The sequence below is a fragment of the Globicephala melas genome, chromosome 2 (assembly GCF_963455315.2).
Source record: "Globicephala melas chromosome 2, mGloMel1.2, whole genome shotgun sequence".
Classification (NCBI taxonomy): domain Eukaryota; kingdom Metazoa; phylum Chordata; class Mammalia; order Artiodactyla; family Delphinidae; genus Globicephala; species Globicephala melas.
In genome coordinates, this window is record NC_083315.2 from 75,859,426 (window position 1) to 75,876,613 (window position 17,188).

The window sequence follows — 17,188 nt, forward strand, 5'->3', positions numbered from 1 at the left end:
AACACGTGCCTTTCCCCCAAAGCACGCAACCTGGCCACACAACTGACCTTTCACTGCAAAGTCTCCTTCAGTGGGATTAACTGCATTTACAAAATTCCTTTCCAAATCACAAAGCGATGTCAATATTTTAAAAAACGTTTATTCTCCAAGGTCATCAACCTGTCTATGGTTATCCTCCAGCCAATTTATCTTCCTGCTGTTGCCATAGATAAAACTATTTTTAGTGCACAACTGGTTGGAAGGCAGATTTTTTTTTTTTTTAATTTTATAACCCCTGCTGGTTGGCATCCACAAATGCCTCTCAGAGCTTTGTTTATCAGCTGACAGAAATTCCTCTCCCACCTGTTTTTTTTTTTTTTCTCCTTGAGAGATTTCAGATAAGAAGTAAGTACAAATTGTAGGTGGCAGCTACTGAACAAAGGATAACTAGTGACAGTCTGGTCTGGCCATACCACCCTGGTGGCTGACTCAGAGAACTCCCTGCTCAGTGTCAGCTGTCAGCGCCATTTCTGGTTGGCTTGAATGCCTGGATCAAAACATCCTGGTTCCCCTGCAGTCCCTAATTTGGTAAGCTCTTTGGATGAAACAGAAATGTTATTTTAATGGCTAACTTGTTACTGTTCAAGACCATCACTTGTCCAATATCTGAGAGGAAAGACAGAACGATACAGAGTTTATTGAAAAACTTTCAACTTAGGGAACACTTTTTTGCTTTTCACTTGTTTGGTCTACAATTTTATTTTCAAGGCATCCTGTTCTTGTTTTTCCAAAAAAATAAGTGTTTTGCCCTAAAGCAGGTCCAATACACCACTGTGATACGGTATATGCCAAGAGTTCCATTCAGAAGAATCATATTTCCTTTTTTCAGTATCTCAACGATGTCAATTGCCTTACAAAGTCCCACTCATCCTGCAAGACTAAACACACGTCTCCTACAGAGGGAGGCCTTCCTCAGATGCTTCAAGAAGAACCTTTTCTTTTAGCTTCTACACAAGCTTGTCAACACTCTACCCCACTATTACAACCATCACTTTGCATATGGTAGTCTGTGACAATGTCTGCTCCCACAGTTGGAGTGGACCCTAATATCTAGCCCTGCATCACACAGATCTATAAACATTGCTTAATAAATCAATTAATCAAAGATCATAGTTTACACATACATACACACAGTACTTGTGCCATTTGCAAATCCGGAGCAGAGCTGGACGTCATAAAGGGGACCCTAGAAACTTTAGATATCTTCTTTGCAGAACCTACCCATGTGCTAAGAGCAGCCCTACAGGGTCTGATTCAGGTTGCAGACCCCTTCAGACCAAAGTATTTCAGTTGTCTTATTCAAAGAGCAAAGCCTTCTCAGTAGTGTGTTCATTGTGCCAGACACCACAGCACTTACAACTACAGAAATACTTGAAAGTAAATATTTGAGAAAAAAAATCTTCAGAAAAGTTACCTACTATACTAGTCACATTTCATCCACCCATTATCACTCTAGCCACCCAACTAGTACCCACTCTGGAGGGGGACCTAGAGAATTTAATGCAATCTGGTCCCATGTATGACGCTGTCCAGGCTCAGGGCTAGCTTTTCAGTGACTTCATTCTTTCTCAGTCATAATTATGTTCCAACTGAGAAGGATTTCCCAAAAAAAAGGCAAACACCCATCTTGGTGTAAGGCTGGGATTGTGGTTGGAAACCCACTTGGATCTAATGGGGATCTTTATTTATGAAGCTAATGATTGGACAACCAGAGTTCTGTCAGCCCTAAGTGGTGCACGTGCACATATCTGAACCCATCACCTGGCCCAGACCCAGGAGTAACACAGAGTCTTTCTTCCAGAGCTAAAGAAAAACAGCATTGAAGACGACTGCTAGTCTCTTGGTTGAGGTACACAAAATCAAACAAGCACGTCTACAAGTCTAGAAAACAGGAGTCCCAAAGGGGGCCCTGGCTTGGACTTGCCTACTTGTTTAGCTAAACCTAGGGGAAATATGATGAGAGAAGTCTCAACCACAGAAAAGTACTCACCCAGATGATGAGTACTGAACATCATAATGAACAGGTGAACCAAAAAGGCACAAACGAAAGCCCTGGCAGTATGCTCTGAGGTACGAGTCTTGGAAGAGATATGAAATGGGAACGATGTGGCTAGCATTTCTTTCACAGAGCATCTGGAGAGATGAGAAAAGATGCAACAAAGATGGCAAAGAAACATCACTTCCAAAGGGCAACCTAGGTGAAGATGGTGCCCACTGTGCTAATACTTAAATCAGAAAGAAGAAAGCAGTTTGCATAAACCCAAGTCCCACAACTGGGCTCCTAGGTGGCCAGCAGCTAATTTCTACTTTGTATTGATAAAAATGAAGCCTACCTAGATTAAGCGCACTCCAAATCAGTGTTACTCTATCACGAGTGGGGACAAGTGGCCCTTTCTTTTCATCACTGGAAGGAGGAAAGTTTGGGTGTTAAAGACATTCATTACCTTTGAGTCTCAAGATAGGGACAATGCAGAAAGTTTCTCTTGCTTTTTAAACTGGTGCCAATACACTTGGCTTGATAGGCGAGGCAGGAAGGGGAGGAAATCTCTGGGAATTCCCTAAAGTCCCCTAAGCCCTTTGAGCCAGTGCGGCGCCTCTGGGACGTACGAAAGAAAGGTCTCGTTCAGAGCTGAGACAGGACCTAAAATTGAATCCAGGTGGGGTGTCAGGGCCAAGGGACCGGTTTCCGTGCGTCTCCATCCCCAGACAGCCGGGCGGCCTGGACAGGAAGCGGGACAGCAGCTACTCACCCTCCTGTTGGGCGCCCCGGGAGCGCTGGAGCCGCTGCTCGAGAGCAGGGTGACTGTGGACGTGGAGCGCAGCATCCCTCAGCGGCGTTGGTGGCGGGCTCGGTGCGGTGCTTCTCGCAAGTGTAATAAGCCCGGGGCCCGCCCCGCTGGAGGCGGGGAGGGTGGGGACCGCGCAGGCCAGTAGCGCCGGCAGGGGCAGCGCGGGGGCGGGGCTGAGGCCCGGCTGGGGGAGGAGCCGGGGCGGGGTCCCGCACTCGCCTGACTCGTCAAGCTGCATTTTCTCCCTAGGGCGCAGACCCAGCCCGTGTTGGTCACCTACCTTCCCCCACGGCTCTGCGCCCTCCCAGGGTCAGTCCCGGGGCGGGACTGAGTGCCTACCAGGCGTCCCTTCCAGCAGCCAACACAATCCACGGGCTCCTATCCTATGGAGTTTGCAATCTGGTGGGGATACCGAAAGATGACTGGTGTCGGTGCTTTGGTAGAAGAGGTGATACCCTTGGGAGCTCAAAACGTGGCCTTAGGGGTTAGCCTGTGTAGGAAAAGTCTTCCCAGAGGAGGTGATGACTAACCTAAGACCAAATACAAGTAGAAGCAATCCAGGCATTGAATATTCATCACAACTGCTCATAATTATGTAATGGTTCCTGTGACCCCGGCTGCAAGTACTTTCCATTTATTACCTCATTTAATCCTGACAACCACCCTTTGAGGTAGGCACTGTTATTGTCCTGTATCCCCATTTTTCAGATGAGGACATTGACTCACCAAGAGATTAAGTAACAAGGCAGGGGTCCCACTGTCTGGAAAGTGGCAAAGCTAAGACGGACCGTACAGTCTGACCCTAGTGCCTTGCTTATCAACTCTGCTGCCCCCCCAGCAGAGGGAGAAGGCCAAAAGAACTGCCAAGTGCAAAGATGGTGGAAGGCAAGAGAAGGTTTGGCAGATTTTTTAGAAACTGAAAATACCACAGTGCAAGGGGCAAACGGTAGACAAGCAGCAGAAGGGCGCTGGGCCAGATCATGAAGAACCTGCTGTGCTTAGCTGAAGAGTTTGGCCTTTATCCTGAGGATAAATGTTTCTCAAGACAATCCCTCTCTACTCACCCTTCAAAGCCCAAACACTCCCTCCCTACCAAGCTCTCCAGGACCCTCCTGCCCTGAACACTTACACCCATGAACCTCTATGCTTTTTGAGACCATGTCTTCTCAAAAGAAGAGTCCTCAGTGTGTGTGTCTGTCCCCTTCCCCCATGGTGAGCTTCTGGAGAGAGAGGACCCAGCCTCATCCTGCTCTGAATTCTCAGTGTGGCACCAACACAGAAGATACTCAAGAAACGTAAGAACTGTTGTTGAACAGAATTCCAGCTGATCCTATGGGATTTGCTCCTTCTGAAGATGAGGAAACTGAAGCCAGAGTATCTAAGTGACTTTCCCAATGTCACACAGCCTGTGTTTTAACATCTCGGTCATCATCATCCCAGCTATGTCTGCATTCTACAATACTTGCTTCATATGCCTTTTCTCATCAAAGTCTCACCGTGTCCAAAAACGTGGATACTGTTATTATCCCATTTTACAAATGAGGGAACTGAGACCTAAGGGCATTAGGTTAACTGGTGAACAGCTGGGACTAGACCTCTACTCTTCTAACTCCAGGTCTACTTTTTTTTTCTTTTTCTTTTTTTTAACTATAGTCCTCCTGCATCTTCCTATCCACCCACCCTTCTAAAAAGAGGTCATTCATGAGAGGTCTTTTCCCACGTTATTTCCATGAAGGCCCCTTTTCTTGGGAGGGTTTTATGGGACTAAAAGATGGGTCTGCCTTTCAATAAAACGTGGTCAATGTTGTGTTAGTTTCGGTGTACAGCACTTCAATAAAAAATAAAAAACAAACAAAAAGCTGTCAAAACACAGCTGCTGAAAGCCAATATGGGTTAGAGATACCTGCATGATTACCTCAGGAGAAAGAGGCTAATGATTATTGCTGTTATGTTGCCTTGAGGTTCTCCTTTCTAGGAAATGGGCTGCTGTTCTGAGTCAAAATAACCTGGCATCATCGATGTTTGTTTATATTACGGCAAACACCCAAGTGATCACTCAAGATGGAGTCAGCATTTGAGAGGAAGGGTGGGGCATGGATTCATTCCTCCATTATCCAAGTGTTTTTCATATTGTTAACACTTTTTTATACTCTATTACATTTCATTACAAAAGCAGCAGACTACACGTTAGCTTGTGAGCTCTTGGTGGGCACTGGATCTTGTTTACATTCCTGCCTGCCCGGTGGCTAGAACAGTAATTGGCATGTTGTGAGTGCACAGTAAACACTGAATGAGTGAAGAAATGATATTACAGAGTAATTGGCATGCTTCAAGTGCACAGTAATGTTGAATGAATGAAGAAATGATATTACAGGGAGTTCCCTGGCCGTCCGGTGATTAGTACTGGGCACTTTCATTGCCATGGCCCGGGTTCAATCCTCGGTCCGGGAAACGAAGATCCCACTAAACACACAGTATGGCCAAATAAAGAAAGAAAGGGAAAAAAAAGAAATGATATTACAGAGCAATACTTCAACTCACTCACGGCCAAGCAAAACTAAAACTAAGACCCTTGCTAACCCAGCTTCTAAGGTAGGCGGGGGTCTCCAAGCAGTTTGCCAGCTGAGCCCCAGGACTGTCCCAGCCAGGAAAGTTCCCCACGCCGGCTGTCACTAAGGGCTGCAGGTGGTGCGTGTGGGCAGATGCCAGGCTCTGGCTTATGACACAGCGCACCCCCCCCATGCCAGGCCAACACCTAAGGAACTGCAAGAGAGAGGGGAGTGGGAGCCCCCAGAAAGTGGAAAAAGAGAAGAAGGAGGAAAATAGGAAGACAAGTAGGGATGGAAAAACCAGTGAAAAGGTAGATCTGGCAGAGAAAGGAAAAAATGAAGTCATAGTCTAGGAACTAGGACTTCTATGAAGGGTTCTGGGAGGAGATCAAAAGGAAGGATTGACGCTTTTTGAAAGAGGAGTCAAAGGCCAAGCACTTCTGCCCCCGCCAGAAGTCCTCCTGGTCTAGAACTGTGAACAGGAAGAGGGCAGACGTGGGGGGGTGGGGAGTGGGGAGAGGGACGGGGCTCTGGTAGGGACAGCCTCCCTGCTTGTTCCCTTTCAGCACTGCCCCAGCCAACTCTGGGCCCTCCCTGAGCACTGCTGACAGAGGAGTGCCACCGGGCTGGAGGGAAAAGATGTTAGAACTCTCAGCTGCCACCCATTCCCATCCACAGTAATAGCCACATATGCCTAAAAGCTGTCCTAAATTTCTCTGCTGAAGCACAGGTCTGTAGAAAATTCTAGATGTCTGTATCCACACCCTCCATTTTCTTGAAATCAGTCACAAGATTGCACCTCCTTCTCCCATCCCAGCGCCTGGACTTCTCTCTCACATGTTCCAGCTTCGGCTTTCTGAACTGTCCGTGTTACTCTCTACAAAACCCTCTCCAGACTCTCTATCGGCATCTTTCGTTGAGGAGCTTATGACGGGACCCATTTCTCCAGCAAAGTCCTGAGTGGCAAAGACTACCTTTATTTCTTGGCAGAAGCAATCAGGAATGGAATCACTGAGCAGGACACAGAAGAAGTGAGCCCAAGCGATGCCTGGCTTGCTGGTATTTTTGCCCTCTGCACTCTTATGTCTCTGAGGCTTCTCTTTTTTTCCCCCTTCCATTCAGGTGTCACAACATCCCAAAGTCCTGGCATATTCCCGTTCTGAATGCCAAACAGAGGCCAAACTTTCACAATACAGAAAGGACGCAGTTCCAACCCAAGGACAAGGGTATTGGATTACAAAGCTCCTCTGGATAAAGTAGAACAAGAAACACCCCATATTCACCGGGTGTCTGAGAAGCAGAGAACAGGGCCTGGAGATAAGGAAAGCAGACTGAGAGGAACCCAATACCCCAGCCAAGTCACCCAGATACGCAGAATTTATAAACCTGTCTAGACGCAGGGGCTGGAACCTGCTGCTGACCCACTCTGGGGAATACAACTCGTTGAAGACGATCCTGTGCTTACTGTGTTAACTCACGGATGAATGTGCAACTGGCAGGCTAATAATAAGTCAATTCATTGAACAAATAGGTACCAAGCACCTACTACGTACAAGGCACTGGGGACACAGAGAGGAGTAAGACAGACCCTACTTTCTGGGAGCTCAACAGCAGTTTGGGAAGAGGGATGTGAACTTAGTAAAGTACAACGCTGGCAAACACTTATACAGCACTGTGCTCAGAGGCTTAAAATACATCATCTCACTTAACCTTTCCAGCAACTCAGTGAGGAAGGTGCTATTATGTCCCCTATTTTGCAGATGACGAAATCACATCACAGGGAGGTGAAGTAACTTGCTCATGATACCAGCGCTGGTAAGTGGTGGAGCTGAGCGTCACCCCGAGTCAAGATGGCTCCAGAGTCTGTGTCCTTGACAGCTCACCTCTTATACTGGGAGAGGAGCCAGACTTGAAGTGTGTCCAAAGCACTCTAGTGGGCAGAGGACAAGGGAATCCAAGGCGCTGAGCTGCAGAGAGACGGAGAGCTCCTCTGGGAAGGCGGCATGGAAGCTGGCACTGCAAAATGAGGAGGGAAAGGTCAGGGCATTCTAGACTGGGAGTCAAAGGAAACAGTGAGGTCAGAGGGTCCGGGAAACGTGTGTTGGCCTCTCTAGCTTAAATCTCAGAACAAGACGGAATGGCTGGAGACAAAGCAGGCTGGGGTTAGACTGCAAAGGGCCTTGAATAAAGTTGAGAATCGATCTGCAGGTGATGGGGAGCTAGTGAAGGTTTGCGAGCAGGGCAGTGACAGGATGGGCAGCAGAGAGAAGAGTATGGATGGAGGCAGAGACCGCAGGGCGAGTGCTTTGGGGTCTGTGGGGAAAGTATTGATAAGAGATAAAGAGGCTCTGAACTAGAGGAGCCAGCGGTGGTGGAAAGGAAAGGAGGGGATGGATTCGAAAGGCAGAAAATCAACAAAACTGAGTGACCAACCAAAAGTTGGAGGATTTTTGTGAATTGTACGTTATCCTAGTGCGTAGGGGAGGAGAATCAGTGAAGAAAATGGATGGATAAAGGATAAGTGATTCCCTTTCTTAGCTCTGGGGCTTTGTTGTGAGTTACACAAAAAGTCTGGACACCCAGAGGAAGGCACCCTCCTGGCTTTTCCAAGTAGCCAAATGGGCTTGTAGTAGAAAACTTGCAGATGCAGAGGTGGAAACCTTGTGTATTTATTTTTTCAGGAAGACATCCTGGTGACTGTCTTTAAGAGGAAGCAGGCTCCACCCAATGTCAAAAAAAAGAAAAAATCACAGAAGGGACAGAGTACGTCAGGTGAGAAATGTTAAAGGAATTAGGGGCCTTCCTGAGCATACGGTTCAAAGAGCGTCTCCTTTTGCTACCCCTTATGTTTTGTTAACATATAAGTAATACCTGTATTTGAATCTGTACCAAAAATAAAATCACTAATCTACAAAAAGGAATTTTTTCCTTTTTTTTTTTTTTAAATGAAAAAGCCCTGGGCTTCCCTGGTGGCGCAGTGCTTGAGAGTCCGCCTGCCGATGCAGGGGACACGGGTTCGTGCCCCGGTCTGGGAAGATCCCACATGCTGCGGAGCGGCTGGGCCCATGAGCCATGGCCGCTGAGCCTGTGCGTCCGGAGCCTGTGCTCCGCAATGGGAGAGGCCACAACAGTGAGAGGCCCGCGTACCGCAAAAAAAAAAAAAAAAAAAAAAAAGCCCTGAAATGTTTCTATGTATACTCATGTAGAATGGCTGATACATCTATTTATGCTATGACCACCATCTTGGGTGGGGAATGAGTTTTCCCAAAAGCAGACTTTGAACCAAGGATCCATGTGCAGGGGATGATTGAGGAAGTGCCCCAGGAGAAACCAGGAAGGGAGTGGGAACTCAGAAAGGGGAAGAAGTCAGCAAGGGCACCATCTTAGGTAAAGTTCCAGATCCAGCCTGATCCCACCGGCAGCTCTGGAATGTCAGTTGCGCCTCAGAGTGAGTCCTGCCTCCAGACAAAAGAGCTGGGCTTTCGTACTCCTTCACTAGTCTGTCATTTTCTCGAACGGGGTAGAGGAAGTATATAGCTCACAGGCACTGTGGCACTCCATAGGGGCAAAGAACCCTAATAAACACAGACTATTAGCATCAAAGCTACACGCAAGCTGGGAAACAGACACACACAGCTGGTAAAAGACGGCTGAGAATATTTGGGTGGGCACCAGCTGTGTCCACTATATCTACATAAGATATGGATACATATACAGATACCGAGGGGTAGACGATAACATCACTGCCCAGAGCAAAGATCTCTGGAACAGCAATAACCTTAAACCACTGTATGGCCCAGAGAGTCTGGTACAAAACACTGTGAGTACAGAGCGTCTGAAAGGGTCAGAGGAAGGAACACTCCAACTACGGATGCAAGAGGCAGGATCCCCAAATTCAAGAGGCTGGAGCAAGGAGCAGAATCTGACAAGATGGAATGCAGCAAGAATACATCTACGGTCGTTACCTTGCATCCAAAATCAACAGCAACACCAACAGAGGACACAGGGGACCAGGCTTAGTATCCACAGATAGTACTAAGGCTATCCGTGGAACTCAGCTGGGCCAGTAGCTCCACAGAAGCCCACCTCTCTATGACCCAGCACGTGTCCTCTAATTTCAAGATGACTTCGGAGGAAGGCAGGGTCTGGAACCAGAAAGGCAAAAGTCCTCGCTGGGAGGTGCTGGACCATGCCTGGGAAGTGGCCTTCAGCTCTGGTGCCACGGTTTAAAGGAACAAGGACCATCCAGATGATTTCAGAAGAACACGACACAGATGATATAAGAACTTGACACTAAATAATGAGATTCAGGAGGCAGAACTGGGAATATTGTCCCTAGAGAAGAAAAGACTACGGTCGGGGTTAGGGGGGAGGGTTGTTTGGTGACTTCAATTCTTGAAAGGCTGGCACTGTGGCAGAGTGGTTAAACTTGTTCTGTGTAACCCAGAATGTAGAATGGGGCCCAGTGAGAGCTACAGGGAGATGGAGTTCAATGCAATCTAAGAAATACTTTAATAGCCAGAGCTAGCCAAGGAGAGGGGATCAAGGAAAGAAATTGCTAAGGGTGGAAATGATGGGCAGGACCAACTTGTGAGGCAGACAGGGCATTCCCCATCACTAGAGTGTGGCTCTAGCGGGCGCCCCAAGCCCGGCTGCACGCTAGAGCCACCTGGGGTCATGGTAACAATATACTTCTGGGCCCTGACACTCTGATTTAGTGGATCTGGGACGATGCCCAGAAATTCACATTCTAATAAGCTTCCCAAACTTCTTCTTATGCCATCAGCCGGCATTTGTGCAAGGACCAGGGTGAAGACATCTCATCAAGGATGACTAGAGAGAACTCAGGCATCAGGTAAGGAAGGGGGCATAGAGTAGATGCAGTTAGTCCCTTCAAATTCTAGAAACGTGTGGCCCTGGGATTGTGGAATTCTAGGTTTTGCATCGGGGAAGTCAGTCTGAGGAACGGTGTTTAACACAGGGGGACTCTGGAGCCAAACTAACAAGAGTTCAGGCTCTGCCACATATTAGCTGACGGGTCCTGGGTGCGTCATCTCCACTCTCCAAGGCTTCACCTCCTCTCCTGTGAAATGGGAGATAATAGTACCACCTCTTAGAGTCATTATGAGGCTTGAATGAGAGTATAACATATAAACGGTATGACCACAGTATGTCGTGAAGTCCCTTCTAAAGAAAACTATGGATTGCCCGGTCATGTGTGGGGTAATGCTGAGTGTATAGAGGACGGAACCCTCCTTTAGATTTGCAACAACTTCTTCAAAGCTAGTATGTTGAGTGTTCCATACCACTGCTAATGTAAGACATTTGGAAAACAATAAAAGCGATTCTTTCCCTATATTTGGTTTGCTCTATTAAGAGAGATTAATATAGAGAACTTATCTGCTCTTAGCATGTAACAAAAGAGGACCATATAACTTCACAACAAAACAGTATTCATTATTTTTTAATCCTAAGAAGACCAACAATACTCCTTAACATTATTTTCTGCCTTTAGACCTCTAATGAACTCATGCAAACAGGCCTTCTCTCACTGCAGCTGCTGAGGCAAGTATACAATTTACTATAAAACATGACATAGGGATATGAACAGTTACTTCTCTAAGTTCAGTTTACACTGCCCCAGGTATCCCTCTGTCCCCATCCTGCCGGTGGGGGTCTTTCTGATACACCACTAGTCACTCCAGGCAGGGCATCTGTATGTGACTGTGAAGATTGTTCATAGCAACAGGACTTCAGGCTGTAAGAGGGACTGTCCCCTTGACAAGCTGTGCCCCCAGCACTGAGCTGTGTCTGCCAGAGGAAGGGATGCCATTTCTAATCTACACACAGCCATATGTGCTGGTGTGGCCCTGCCTGGAATCGGGGGGCACAGGTTATTTCTGTGCAACATCCCTCCCCCCAAAAACCCCATTCCGGCCACAGCTCTCCCCAGTTCAGTTAATGAGGACTCTGCTCTTCTACGTGTTCAGGCCAAATCCCTGGAGTCATCTATGATTTCTCCTTTTAATCTCATAGCTTACATTTTATCTATCTGGCTTTCCCTTCAAAGCATCTCCAAACCCTAAACCCTTTTCATCAGCAACATTTAAGCGACCATTGCCTCTCCTCTGGATCCTTGAAAGAGCTTCCTAACTGGTCTTTCGCCTCCGCCCCCTCTAGTCAGTCCATCCACAACACGGAGGCCACTGTGATCCTTTTAAACCCACACTCCTCTGTGTAAACCCTTCCAATGGCTTCACAGCTCTTCAGATAAAAGCCCAAGTCTTGAGCACTCGCTTTGTGTCTATCTCCCCTAACTAAGATCCAAGGTCTAAGAGGGCAGGGGTTTTCATCTGTTCTGTTCATTCCTCTCATCCCAGTGTCTACAACAGTGCCTGGCACAGAGCACACATTCAGTAGATCATTCCACAGTGAGCGAGTGGTTTTTTGCCATGGTCCCCAGGGCTGCAGCATGTTCAGATCAGTCCATTCCAGATCCCAGCCCCTCTGGAGAGGGGTGCTGTTGGGATCCATTGCTCACAGACCTGGAAGAACATCTACTTCTGGGTCCAAACCTTCCCTGATGTGGTGTGTAACCTGCCCCCTGCAAGTCATCTCCTCCCCCTCCCCTTCAAGAGCAAATGTCACCAATCTTCCAGTACGTCAGGGCTTTAAGGAACAAAAGCAATCCTGATTTGGACCTACACAAAAGGCCTTGCAGCAGGGCAATAGAAAGGCTTGGGGAAAGACCGGGGGACATGGAAAAACAGTTACAGGAGTAAAAACAAGGGAGAAGTTAATCACTCCATCAGTTATGCTGTGACACACCTTAACACTGGCTTGCACTCACTAGTCCCCATGTCACTCTCCTCCAGTGTGAGTGAGCCCCTCATGGCAGAGACTACTCACTCATCAGAGCAGGCATCTGTGGCCCAGAGATGAACACAATGCCAACACCCCCGCCCCCCTGAAACCCTGCAACTGGCAGAGGAGGCAGCAGCATCTCTCCCCCGGACACACTGGTTCTCTGCCTTCCACACAGAATGTCAGGGCAGCCCCTACCTCATCAGCTCTCTCAGCTGGGTCACATCACCATGACCCTTCCTGAGAGCCACTCAGCTACCCCTGTGCTGGTCAGAGCCAGGAGCCTGGGGAGTGAGTATCATGGTGCTGTGGGTTTTCAAGTCCATTCAGGGTGGATAAGACGGGGTCAGATAGGGTTTGCTACAGGGGCAGCAAGGGAACTTACCCCGGCTGTAGGCGTTGATGAGGACACTGGGTTTAGCTGAAAGAGGAGAGGCTAGGCACGTAAGCAACTTGTGGTTGCAGCCCCAGGTAGACTGAGCCCAGCAACAGGGAATCCCAGAAGAGGCCTGGGAAGCACCAGGGTGGCTGCCAGAGAGCTGAGGGGCTACAGGCAAGAAGCAGGGCTCAGTACAGATGACCAACATGTCCCAGTTTGCCTGGGATTTTCTTGGCTTTGGTACTGGAAGTCCCATGTCTCAGGAAACCCCATTAGTCCCAGGCAAACCAGGACCAGAAACAGGGAGCACTGCCACACCCCAGTGTGCAGAAGGGACACTGCAGAGATACACAACAGTGACACCAGAAGAGTGACCCAGACAGGAAAGCCCAGTTGTAAAACACAGGACGGATGAGAGAAACTGAGCTCAGAAAGAGGTGAGATTGAGTCCCCTCAAGGAGGTTAAAAGGTATTCCATTTTTAAAAGTTTCTGCAGACAAGTGAAACCAGGCAGATACAGGTTAAATGAAAGTAGGCAGATTTAAGATAGGACTTATTGCCCTCAAGTAGCTGGAGCATCTTCCAAAGATAACTAACTGTGCAGTGCTTCTCCAGCTTAACTGACCACAGGACGCTCCCTGCCCATGGCATAACTAATACAAGCAGCCCACGGGACACTAGCAAAACACACAACTCAGCTGGAGAGACCCTGCTCTATCTAAGGCAACTTTTTCAGAAAGCTGCCTTATCGGGCAAGAGAAGTTCACACAGAGCCCGATTACATGAGTAAATAATTGTCCAGCCCCGAGAGGCAGGTCGGAGGGCAAAGTCACCGTTCAAGACAGGACAGTGAAAGCTGAGCCCTGCTGTCTCCAATACGGTGCTGGGTCTGGAGTCATCCATTTATCAGAGGTTAATGTCCTGAGGCTTAGGACTGTTAACGCTGTAACAAGTGCCCCAGCTGGAAGTGAGCTTATCCAATAACCCTTTCCCCAGAGAAGGGAGGGACCCATCTAACGCCAGGAGTGAAGAGGTGAAGAGAAGCCGGCACTAAACACCGAGCAGGTGCATGACAGGTAGAGCGCCCCCGATGGTGCTCTACGGCTTCCACGTTTACCTTGACTATGGTTGGAGAAAAGCAGCTGGATCTGACCTGATAGGGGGTAGGGAAGTACAGAAGGGTCTGGAACAACACCGAGCCTTCACAGGCCTGGCACCGGCAATGCAGCCTCACTGTGGGGAGCCTTGTGGAGGACTGCTGGGGCCCTTGGGGGAAGCTGGGTGGTCGTCTTCTTCAAGCGCAGTTTGCCCTCCCATGGACAAGTCACTGTTAGTAGAGCCCTTGAGTGAGTCTTCAAGGGCTCATGTTTAAGTTCTTATTAGGTATGAGGTATAGACCTACCCGAGGAGAGGTGGAAAGACCAATGGACTGGAGGCCAGGAGACCTGGGTTCCGGCGGTGGCCCTGACCCTATCTGCGTTCACCTGAAGTCACGTTACCTCTCTGGGGCTTCATTTCCCTGTGATAACGGAGGGCTTTTGGACTGGATGTGCTCTAAGGCTGCTTTTTAGCTTTGACGTTCCAAAAACATCAATAAAACGATCCCAAACACTTCTTTGTTGTTACGTATTGGGGTTCTAAACTGCCGTTTCCCCAGAGTTGTAAGCAGTTTAATCTTATAATGGGTCAGGCCTCTGTGGCACTGGGCAGAGCTGCAGGCTAGATTCCTGAAAAAAGGTAGATACATGGCCATCACTGGATGCTCAGATCACAACGCAGGAGGAGACGCCTGCACAGGAGTCCTACACCCTCCACATCCTAGAGCCCAGCAGCCTTGGAACACGGCTTTCCATGCTTTCTGGAACATGGTAGGTACCTTTACACTTCCATGCCTCCACATGTCTTGGGCTCCCTGGGACACACGCTCTGAGGAAGGCTTCTGTGCAGAAGGGTTTTGGGGGTACATACCTCTCCTGGAGCGATGGGACCAGGAATGGCAGAGGAAGGGGCTGACCTGAGAGGCCTCAGCTCAGCCTGTGGGGCTGATCCTCTGCAGCTGGGTTGGGCCCTTCAGTGTTGTGCTCAACTGAGGCAAGGGGGCCAGCCCTTTGTACTCACCTAATGACCAATCCCTGGATTCAGGCTTCCCCTGGGGAGGGAGCCTAACATTGGGCAAGGCAGCTCGCTCCAGCCAAGGGCAAGTCCGTTGAGCCATCAGCATCCATTGCTCCCGGCAGCTGGGGGAGTGACAGAGTGGTGCTCAGCAGCCTGCTGCATCCACCACAGTGCCTTTGCTCATGCTCCTCTCGCCCCTTCCTTACCTCCCCAGCTTCGCCCCTCCATCACTGCTGCTGCAGTGCTTCTCCCAGTGATTCAGCATTCTTTGCAGCCCTATTCCTCAAGGCTACGGCTGCCTTATGCAGCTCTGTTGCACCAGACAGTCACGTGATGCCTGGCAGGCAGCTGGAAGGAAACAGAATATATTGACTAAGAGTGAGGTCTCTGCATCAGACTATGAGTTCAAATCCCAGGGCTACCCATTGTGAGGGTAATCAATTTCCTTCCCTGAGCCTCAGTTTCCCAACCCGTAAACTGGGAGAAACGGCCATTATCGCTGCCTTTTAGGTGGTTAGGATTAAATGAATGATATAAGTAAAACAACTGGCACATGGAAAGTACTTAATAAAGGAGAGGAGCAGAGACGGCTGTCTCCGGGAGCCTTTTCTACTGCCTATTAGCAAAGGTCTCATTATTCAGTTTTTTTTTTTTTTTTTTAACATCTTTATTGGGGTATAATTGCTTTACAATGGTGTGTTAGTTTCTGCTTTATAACAAAGTGAATCAGTCATACATAAACATATGTTCCCATATGTCTTCCCTGTTGCGTCTCCCTCCCTCCCACCCTCCCCATCCCACCCCTCCAGGCTGTCACAAAGCACCGAGCCAATATCCCTGTGCCATGCGGCTGCTTCCCACTAGCTATCTACCTTACTGCGTTTGTTAGTGTGTATATGCCCATGACTCTCTCTCGCCCTGTCACAGCTCACCCTTCCCCCTCCCCATAACCTCAAGTCCGTTCTCTAAGAGGTCTGCGTCTTTATTCCTGCTTTACCCCTAGGTTCTTCATGACATTTTTTTCTTAAATTCCATATATATGTGTTAGCATACGGTATTTGTCTTTTTCTTTCTGACTTACTTCACTCTGTATGACAGACTCTAGGTCTATCCACCTCATTACAAATAGCTCAATTTCGTTTCTTTTTATGGCTGAGTAATATTCCATTGTATATATGTGCCACATCTTCTTTATCCATTCATCCGATGACGGGCACTTAGGTTGTTTCCATCTCCATTATTCAGTTTTAGGAAGGGAATGGAGAGGAGGAGCTGCAGGCAGCTGTGAGCATGAGAGGGCCTCCTGGGGGAGGTGTGCGGGGGAAACGAGGCCAGAAGCTGGGGGGTGTGGTGGTCAGAGCACGGGCCACTAGGAGGACCCTGAAAATGGAAGAAGGAGCTGCAGGGAGGACCCAGGGCAAGCTCAGGAGGGCTGTGAGACCTGCGTCCTGCTTCAGATGTCATCATTGTCTTAGTCCTTCATCAGGACGTCATCTTCACAAACATCTCTGAAAACACTGTCTCCACAGTGTACGTTATCTCCCCCAAACAACATTCTCGGCAAATAAGCAGACATATCACCAATGCCAGGCACTTCCTCCCTCCCCAGTTTACATTTCAGGACAATGTGTTCATTACGGTTGCCTCACAAGGGCCACCCTATAGACCTCTGAAAATAGGAAACAGCCTGACAGAGGGGGCTGGAGGGCCTGACTGGCCCGCATCCTGTCTCCCACAGGGCTAGACCCAGCTGGATACCCCAGGAGAAGCCCACTTCCTCCCCCTCCATCCTCTCCCTCAACAAAACCATCCAAGAAAGAAACATGTCCCTGTCCTAAGAGAAGAGAGACCTTTGTCCTGCCTGTATGAGGGTGAAAGGGAAGGTGCACCGTGCCTGGACACTTTTAACTCTCCAGCTTTCCTTGCAAATTTCCACACAGGCCCCCAAACGTGACTCTGTTCAACTTGTTCATGTTCGCAATGTGGGTATTTTATTTTGTGTTATGTCATTCTATTTCATTTTTCTTAAAACCCTACAGGGTACAAACAAATCTGAACACGCCATGACTTAAAACCCCTTAGAGCATCACTATTTGTTATAAATATTTGACTAAAATAAAGCGGCCCTCAGTTCAGCAGGCCTGGCATATCATTCAGGCTAGTTTAAAATGAGGATTAGAATAGAGTGCAGGGCTTCCCTGGTGGTGCAGTGGTTGAGGGTCTGCCTGCCGATGCAGGGGACACGGGTTCGTGCCCCGGTCTGGGAAGATCCCACATGCCGTGGAGCGGCTGGGCCCGTGAGCCATGGCCGCTGAGCCTGCGCGTCTGGAGCCTGTGCTCCGCAACGGGAGAGGCCACAACAGTGAGAGGCCCGCGTACTGAAAAAAGAAAAAAAAAAAAAAAAAAAGAAAAGAAAAAAAGAAGAATAGAGCCCAACTTCAGCCAACTAAAAA

At 48.5% G+C, this 17,188-nt stretch overlaps 1 protein-coding gene across 6 annotated transcripts in view; it reads right to left on the bottom strand.

Annotated features, from left to right (window-relative positions):
- The window catches only part of MYZAP (myocardial zonula adherens protein), a 139,298-nt gene that overhangs the window by 100,014 nt on the left and 22,096 nt on the right, over positions 1–17,188 (bottom strand). For 3 of the 6 annotated variants that reach the window (XR_009562985.1, XM_070044917.1, XM_030878808.3), the window contains exon 1: positions 2,790–2,892. The exons of 1 other annotated variant lie outside the window; for it this stretch is intronic. Coding sequence is in view for 2 of the 5 variants with exons in the window: in XM_070044917.1 (XP_069901018.1) it covers positions 2,790–2,864 (75 nt within the window). In the remaining 3 variants the exon portion in view is untranslated. Of the gene's footprint in view, positions 1–2,789; positions 2,893–7,260; positions 7,394–14,738; positions 14,858–14,941; positions 15,098–17,188 lie in introns of those variants that run through there. 2 more of the 6 variants (XM_060294211.2, XM_060294210.2) reach the window with 2 other exon arrangements.